Here is a 9239-nt window from a genome sequence, read left to right as displayed (position 1 = left end):
TAATTTTAAGGGATTTTTGTAATTTGAAAAAGAGTAGAGAAATAATATAATTAACTCTTAACACTTGGGGTCGTTTGATAGAGTGTATTAGCAAAAATAATGCATGCATTAATTATATGTTTTAGTAATCCCTTGTTTGGTGCATTTTTTCATGGTACATTAGTTATACACTCTATTGTGTATTGAGGAGTGTATTACTAATACCTAGAAATCTATGGTATTAGTAATGCAAAGGATTTAGTGTATGCAGTAATATGGTTAAAGACTCAATTATCCCTCAAAAGTACTTTTACATCTTTTCCACCATAATTGTGAAGGATACTTTTGTAAATAAATATTTTTATACAATGCATACTATTTTTAATACACCAAACCAAACAATGCTTAAGAAATAATCTATGCATAACTAATACAAGTATAACTAATACATGCATTACTAATGCTTGCATTACTTACACTCTATTGGATATTATTTTTATACACTCTACCAAACGACCCCATGAAATCTATGTAAATTATACATGTTTTTTTAACAGGATTAAAATTTAACGATAGCATCGAAAGATCCTATTTGTACAAATCATCATTAGATTCCATGACCGATATACGTAAACTAATTTCCATCATTTTCTCAATTTTTTTAAGGTAATAACAAGTCGGAAAGAGTTTTTCCCTAGTATTTGAACTCTGCACCTAATTGATATTTTTTGTCTCAATTTACGTGACACAGTTTCTATTTTAATTTTATCCTAAAAAGAATGTCACTTTTCTATAATTAAAAATAACTTAAATTTAATATCCTCCTTTTACTCTTAATTAAATAATTTATAGTCACACGAATGTCTAAAATTTATTTTTTACCACAAATTTCAAAAGTTTTCATTTCCATCCTAAACTTTGTGAAAAGTCAAGTTGTATCACATAAATTGAGACACAGAGAATATACGAAGAATATATATATATACATGCAACCATTAGTCTATAAATTCAATTCTATGTTGTATTGAAAAAAAATGATTTTGATATGGACAACTCAACAACTTTGATATTATATAACTAATTTTCAATTTCCCTCCCGATCCTACCAAATTGGAGAATCTAATACCAAAGAAAAGATGTATCAATAACTTCTTGAAAGGCATATACCACATAGATGTAGAAAAATATTCCATATGTTTATGCATAAACAATTAACCTAAAGGACAATTAATAAAAAGCAAAGCATGTGAATTTACAAAAGCAAGTGCACTACCTTAACTTGGTGGAATTAAGAATGTATACTCCAATTAATTAATATTATCAATGGCCTCTAATTATAGTGCCTTGTCTTAATTGTTAACCTAGTATTATAAATTTTGGATCATTACACATTTTTTAATCTTAAAAAAATGAAAATAAAGATAATTAGTGGGCGCTTTATTAGGTTGGTGGAGAACCAATGAGTGTGTACTATAATAAAATTAATACTAGTTGACAAAAGCTTCAATAAGATTAATTAATCCTTAATGGGTACTTAATTGAAGATTAGTTTAGAATTAAAGGGTTCTTGAGCCGCGTTTTAAGCGGCGCTAACGTGCATTTGTCGGTTAATTTTGGGATTAAGCCAAAACTTAATTTTAATCTATGGTTTATGTTGGATCTAAGGGAGTCACGTGCAAAATGTGTGATGGACTTGGGGGACAAATTATTAAATTTCTTTTAGAATAAAGTGAAAATAAATATAGAAAATTTCATAAATAGCTATAGTTTATTAGAACATAGATATAGTTGTAGTTACGTTTTTTACGAAGTATAGCTATCATTGTTGTATCGAATGTGTATCAACAAAAGAGTTGTATTCATACATCAAGTGTAAGCTATATCAGAGGAATATCAATGCATATTGTATCAATTGAAAGTCGCATGCGAAAGAATTATATCAATGCATATTGTATCAAAGCATGTGTGTGTTGTGTATTTGCTACAAAACCTAAAATGTAGCTACATGTCATAAACATTTTGAAACTATAGCTATGTTTCGTAAATACAATCTAAATGGTTTAACACATATATAAAATTAAGTTTAATACTAACCTAGGATAATGGTGTTAATTAAGAGAAGTCCACTTACTAAAGAGTACCAAGTGTTGGTTGGGCCAAGTCCTAGAGATTGGTGAAAATGAAGTAATATTATGGGCTTCCTCAAAGATAATGATAATTAATTGAAGAAAAGACAATTAATTATGGATTACGATAAAGGACATGATATGATCATGGAAAAACGAATATAGAAAGGGCATTGCAGTTAAATTTGGTTAATTAAAAAAAAGGCTTAATATATGATTATTATTTTTTAATATATTTGTCAGTAAATTTTATTTAAATACTTAAATTACCTCAGCTTCTTCCATTTGAGCTCTAATAACATGTTCTTATTAGTCATTCACTTAAAATATGTCATGACCTTTCGCTATACGGATTAATTTCAATAAGCAATAAAACCTCATACGACTCTAATTTATGAAACTAATACATATAACTAAAAAAAACATGACATGTTTTACTAAGAAGACTAAATTTAAATCTCTTAAAGATGACTCTGTGTATAAATAAAATATATTTTAATATAAGTGAACACACTGCACCAGGCATGTGGCCTGTGTGTTTTGGTAATAATTAAGGAAGCAGACTGTATAATTATAAGGAAACAAAAACAAAAACAAAAACAAACTTATTATTCAATATATTCAGTCTGCAATACTGCATGGTGAATTAATGAAACAAATAAAATTGAATGAGAATAATATATTGTATTATGAAAGACATGGTAGACATGCCACCTCTAAAAAAAAGTTGGTAAAGTGACTTTATATGGATTCATCACAATGAAAGGCCATCTTTCCCTTTTATTATGGTCGATCTCGGACACATATTCATGATTTAAATTTGATATAATTTTATTTCCTTTTTTTGTTATTGAATTTTTTATTTTAAAAAAAGAAAAAATAATAGATTATCTCTTCTTTTAGAAAGTTATTTTAATTAATTTTTTATTTATAAAAATAAGTGATTTTCTTATTTATTTTCTGGCATTCGATAAGTAAGTAAAAAATATATCAGGTCTAATATTTGACATCAATTGACATGACCTTTAATTTTGAATGTGTACAAATAGACACTTAAATTTATATATAATTAAATAAGTAAACACACATTATCCACTCAAATTGATTTATATATATCATCTCAAATATATATATATATATATATATATATATGATTTAAATATCCGATACAATATGTTTTTTATTGAAAAATTATAAGAGGAACAATTGTGGGATGTCATAGAAAAGATATTTGGAGTTTCAAGAAAATCCAGAATAGATCATAGAAAACAGTTAAACTATATAGTCATTCATGTCGTTAGTTCCACCAAAGATTCTCTGTCGTCTTCTACTTTATATTATAACCAAAAAGAGATGGTACAATTAAAGTGTTCGAGGTTCCGGATAGTCGCGGAGTCAGAATTTTCATTAACAAAGTTTAAAATATAATGATGAAATGTAGGAAGAAGTTAATGAAATCCAATATCTACTATACATACGATATAATTTTTCGCTGAAGAAAATTTGAATGAACTCTTTACGATTGTAGAGTTGTGTGAGCTTCATAACTAAAGTTTTGAAGTGAATGTTGGATCAACAGTAAAACTATTTTTGCGTGACTTTATAGGTCGTAGATCCAAATTGTAGAATTTATCTTTGATACTTACGCCTAGGTAAATTGCGTAGGTTACACTCTTTAGGTGATGTATACCTTGGGCCAAGCAATGTCAAGAGATACCGTTTTGTAAAATTTTATAATAAAAGAATTATGAGTACACCAATATATCTCCACTTTGTTTGATTTAGTGAAAACACGCGATGACTAACTGATAAATAAATATGTACCATTATTTCCCCATCCACCTCCACAAATTGACCTTGGGTTTCTCATAATTAAACATGAAAGAACACCTTCATATATCCCCACTCCTAAAGTTCCTTTTTCTTGTAACACTTTGATCAAAGTTGTGGGCCTATTTTATACAGCACCATATTTTGTCCTTTGATGAAAAGTACTGTTTGGTACCACAATTAGCAACAACTTCCCCTCTTCCTCTTCAACAAAAATATGTATCCTACCACAGGTATTTTATTTTCTTCATGTTTTTTCATTAGTTCTTTTAAATTCTTCAATTGAATCTTTTTGTATTTGTTGCTTCTTCTTTTTTTGGCTTGGATTTTGGTTGAAATTAAACAAGGATAATAACTTTTTCCATCAATCTTGAACTTTGATCATAGAGAGGAAGGAGGGGGGAGGGGAGGGGGGGGGGGAATAGATTTTGTGCAAGAATTTATCATGTCTTGTTGCAAAATTGAAACTATAGAATGTGTTTTTTTTATGTATAGACTTAATTCATAAATTTACAAAATTGTGTATCTAGTTTCAAGTGATGAGATNAAGTTCCTTTTTCTTGTAACACTTTGATCAAAGTTGTGGGCCTATTTTATACAGCACCATATTTTGTCCTTTGATGAAAAGTACTGTTTGGTACCACAATTAACAACAACTTCCCCTCTTCCTCTTCAACAAAAATATGTATCCTACCACAGGTATTTTATTTTCTTCATGTTTTTTGATTAGTTCTTTAAATTCTTCAATTGATTCTTTTTGTATTTGTTGCTTCTTTTTTCTTTTCTTTTTTTTGGCTTGGATTATGGTTGAAATTAAACAAGGATAATTACTTTTTTCCATCAATCTTGAACTTTGATCATAGAGAGGGAGGAGGAGGGAGGAGGAGGGGGGAGGGGGGGGACTAGATTTTGTGTTAGAATTTATCATGTCTTGTTGCAAATTTGAAGCTATAGAATGTGTTTTTTTTTAGATATAGACTTCATAAGTTTACAAAATTGTGTATCTAGTTTTAAGTGATGAGATCCTTTTTGTAACATTTGTGATACCTAAAATGGATTAATCTTCCTCAATAAACATGTCTTATGTGGTTAATTATTTGTCTATAGTAGTAGTTATTATTGTGGGATAGAAGTCACCACCAACCAAGGAGTGTAGTCGAATGAGATCCCTCCACCCTTAACCAGAAGTTTCATTACGTTCTACTTGTAGCCTTGAAAATTAAGGGTAAAAAACCTAGTAGAAAGTGTTTTGATCTTGAATGGACCTACGTGATGTGAATTTGGATTATTCATGGCTTTGAATTTCGAATACTTGATGGTCATAAAAGAAAATGTCACAATTTCCCTCTTTTTCTTCCCCTCTCTCAATAGCTTGTCTTGTCTCATCAATAGTTGGAAAACTATTGCAAAAGGAACAGTTGTTCTTATTTTCTAAAGTTCTCATATTCATGTAAAAAAATTCGCACACCTGATAGTTGAGGTGTGTTTTGATAAATAGTTGGTGATAGTTCATATAAAAAAATTCGCACACCTGATAGTTTGGGTATGAGACTCAAAAAACCAAGATACTTTAGGTGCGTTTTTGACCATTTAACTCTACAATTTTTTACAATAGAATGATTTTCAGCACTATGTTGTATTGTTATGTAGCCTGACACTTCAAAACAGATACTTTTAGACACAGATTTGAAGTTTGTATATAACTGCCGGATTTTTTCCTATGTCATATAGCTCTGTCGGATCCTACAAAAGTAGTGCATGTTTGGAGGAACTGACACAAGTGCAAAAGTACAGATTTTTTATTCAGAAAATAATATGTTGATTTTCGTATCACGTGCAGGACGACGTTAGTGATGCAGATGTAGTTCATTGGTATTGTTAGATCTTGTTATTTTGATCACCAAATTCCGTGAATTAGTTCCTCCGTTGTAACGGATTATAAGCGAATCAAGATGGAAGCATCATCTGGAAATGATTCTGATATAACTAGTCAGGTTGCTTCTAACATTGAGTTTTCTCAGTTTAGTCCTGAGCCCGTGTCACTTGACTTGTCTCTCGGGTTTAATTCTGGTACCGATGAATTTGCCAGCCAAGATTCGATAGGATTTTCAGTATCAAGCACGTGTGATGAAAGCAGCAATGAACTTGCAGCATCACAAACTTCAGGGGAAGCAGTAGTTGGAAGAGTTTTCACTTGCAATTTCTGCAAGCGTAAATTCTATAGTTCACAGGCACTAGGCGGTCACCAGAATGCTCATAAACGTGAGAGAACGTTAGCTAAACGAGCAATGAGAATGGGGATCTTTTCGGAAAAGTATGGTAATTTGGCTGCTCTGCCTTTGCACGGGTCTACTTCCCGGTCCTTAGGGATCAAGGCACATTCTTCAATGCACCAGGGGTTTCCACAAGCAATGGGATCACTTGATTTCAGGACGAGCGCGAGATTTGAATATGTACACCATCAGAGTCCATCTTTATACGTTGAGGATGTCGATGAGGCTGATCACTTATTATGGCCTGGCAGTTTTCGTCAAGTAACTAATGTTGACATCTCTCATCATCCTACTATTAGTTTTACTGGATGTTCGAATGTGAATTCTGTAGAGTGGACTCCATCTGTTGAAAAAGACAATTCGACACCAGATCTCACACTGAGGCTCTGAGCAGTAGTACTTGAATAGCGAGTCGCTTCAATATTTGGCTCTCTTACGAAAATGTGTGCATTTTGGAATATATATATCACTAAACGGACGATAAGGGCTCGTCAGGTCAGTGTATTGGGAATGTTAGTTGATTGCCGTACAATAGACGCTTGTAGTAGTCTTTTCCTGGATCATTGCATAGCGAGAGCTTAGTGTACCAGACTACCCCTTTTTTGTCAATTGTTGTACAATGTGAATGTATTGAGTATGACTTGTAACAATGGTATGATTTNTCGGGTTTAATTCTGGTACCGATGAATTTGCCAGCCAAGATTCGATAGGATTTTCAGTATCAAGCACGTGTGATGAAAGCAGCAATGAACTTGCAGCATCACAAACTTCAGGGGAAGCAGTAGTTGGAAGAGTTTTCACTTGCAATTTCTGCAAGCGTAAATTCTATAGTTCACAGGCACTAGGCGGTCACCAGAATGCTCATAAACGTGAGAGAACGTTAGCTAAACGAGCAATGAGAATGGGGATCTTTTCGGAAAAGTATGGTAATTTGGCTGCTCTGCCTTTGCACGGGTCTACTTCCCGGTCCTTAGGGATCAAGGCACATTCTTCAATGCACCAGGGGTTTCCACAAGCAATGGGATCACTTGATTTCAGGACGAGCGCGAGATTTGAATATGTACACCATCAGAGTCCATCTTTATACGTTGAGGATGTCGATGAGGCTGATCACTTATTATGGCCTGGCAGTTTTCGTCAAGTAACTAATGTTGACATCTCTCATCATCCTACTATTAGTTTTACTGGATGTTCGAATGTGAATTCTGTAGAGTGGACTCCATCTGTTGAAAAAGACAATTCGACACCAGATCTCACACTGAGGCTCTGAGCAGTAGTACTTGAATAGCGAGTCGCTTCAATATTTGGCTCTCTTACGAAAATGTGTGCATTTTGGAATATATATATCACTAAACGGACGATAAGGGCTCGTCAGGTCAGTGTATTGGGAATGTTAGTTGATTGCCGTACAATAGACGCTTGTAGTAGTCTTTTCCTGGATCATTGCATAGCGAGAGCTTAGTGTACCAGACTACCCCTTTTTTGTCAATTGTTGTACAATGTGAATGTATTGAGTATGACTTGTAACAATGGTATGATTTTAGTATTTACTTTAACAAACTTTATTGATGTTTTTAAGATAGGGGTGAAATTGTTGGAAAACTATATGCACAGCGGAAACATACTAGAATCTTACTGCTTACATGAATAATAGATAACCAAATCGTTTATGCTAGAACACATAAACTTGCTGAATTTAATTCGATAAATACCTCTTGAAGCGTGAGCAGATATCTTCAAGTGAATCCCCAAGTTAGACGGACCTTCAAGCGAATCCACAAGATAGACAACAGGTATGGTCTTCTACAGTGATCCCAAGTTCACATCTGAACTCTCTCAATACTTGGGTGGACAAGTATCGAATTGGAAATTAATCAATCTTTTTCTAGGTTAGGAGAATCTCTATTTATAGAGATTTCTTCCCAATCCAAAAAGGAGAAGAAAACCTAATTTTCTTGAAAAAACAGAAAACACACGCCTACTCCTTTTTGCCCTAAGAAATATGATTCTGAGTTCTAGTTAATTATGGGCACTAGAAGGACCACATTTTTAATTACTGAGGCTTCCTCTTATGGAAATAATTTCAAATAATTAATTTGAATTATCCTTACCATAATAAATTACAAATCATTCCACTAGAAATTTGTAATTGCACTCCTCTATTTATATTTCGTAATTCCCCGTTAAACACTTATGTAATTCCCCATGTTAAGATTTCAGATACTAATCAATTAATTAAATTACTGACGAATTTAACTTAATGATTAATTTCCTTTAGAGCACTACTTAACTTATTTCATGTGTCGAATTCATAAATCCACTTGCAAGGTTTGACACGATAAAAACTTTTAAGTTTTTCAAAAAGGCATATCAATCAATCTCTATAACGAGACATGGATTCCATCAACTAACTTATTAATTCACCAATATATATTATTATCACCAACTTACCAGACATATTGACCCGTCTCAGAATCTCACCTTTAAATAAATCAAAACGATAATTAATATATACAGATCATAATAGTTATATCAGGATTAAGAATATAAGTACATTTAATAATTTAGAGAATATGTTTTTGTCAGCCAGTCTAAAACAACTATCTCTACTCGGTCCCGTTCAATACATACAAAATGCACTAGCACAAGAAGCTGGAACTATACCGTTCCCATAATCAAGATAAATTACATATAATCTTGTGCTATAATCGTACTGATGGCATGTCCAATTTCCATCCTAGATTGTGAACAAAAAACTTTATACTTATAAGAACCGATGATTTAATCCTCTGTGTATAAGCTAAAACTCTACACACTAAATCATCTACTATATAAGTAAACAGACACTATAAACAAATATATGATCTATTAAAATTGAGCAAATATTTATTTTATAATAAATATTATTTCTTAACACATGGTTAATAGAATATATCTCAACAATCTCCCACTTAGACTTTTAACCATCACAATTGTTATAATGTACTATATCTAAATGCATGGTTAATAGTATATACCCTAACAATCTCCC

At 32.1% G+C, this 9239-nt stretch overlaps 2 protein-coding genes across 3 annotated transcripts; both read left to right on the top strand.

Annotated features, from left to right (window-relative positions):
- Positions 1–3987: 3987 nt before the first annotated feature.
- On the top strand, positions 3988–6858 carry LOC125856930 (zinc finger protein 4-like). Of its 2 annotated transcripts, none has more exons than XM_049536592.1 (2): positions 3988–4168; positions 5776–6858. In XM_049536592.1, the coding sequence occupies exon 2, from the start codon at positions 5888–5890 to the stop codon at positions 6596–6598; it is 711 nt and encodes a 236-aa protein (XP_049392549.1). In that variant the 5' UTR covers positions 3988–4168; positions 5776–5887; the 3' UTR covers positions 6599–6858. The 2 variants fall into 2 exon arrangements, with proteins under 2 accessions (XP_049392549.1, XP_049392548.1); XM_049536591.1 differs by lacking the exon at positions 3988–4168 and adding an exon at positions 4494–4634.
- Positions 6859–6866: 8 nt separating this feature from the next.
- Positions 6867–7793, top strand: LOC125856158 (zinc finger protein 4-like; the record flags this gene model as incomplete). The annotated part of the gene is made up of 1 exon (XM_049535714.1): positions 6867–7793. A coding segment is annotated over one exon (612 nt), but the record flags the coding sequence as incomplete, so codon positions are not given.
- Between the last annotated feature and the right edge of the window lie 1446 nt (positions 7794–9239).

The sequence above is a fragment of the Solanum stenotomum genome, chromosome 2 (assembly GCF_019186545.1).
Source record: "Solanum stenotomum isolate F172 chromosome 2, ASM1918654v1, whole genome shotgun sequence".
Classification (NCBI taxonomy): Eukaryota; Viridiplantae; Streptophyta; class Magnoliopsida; order Solanales; family Solanaceae; genus Solanum; species Solanum stenotomum.
The sequence above is the reverse complement of the archived record's forward strand: the minus strand, read 5'-3'. Positions and strand labels throughout refer to the sequence as shown.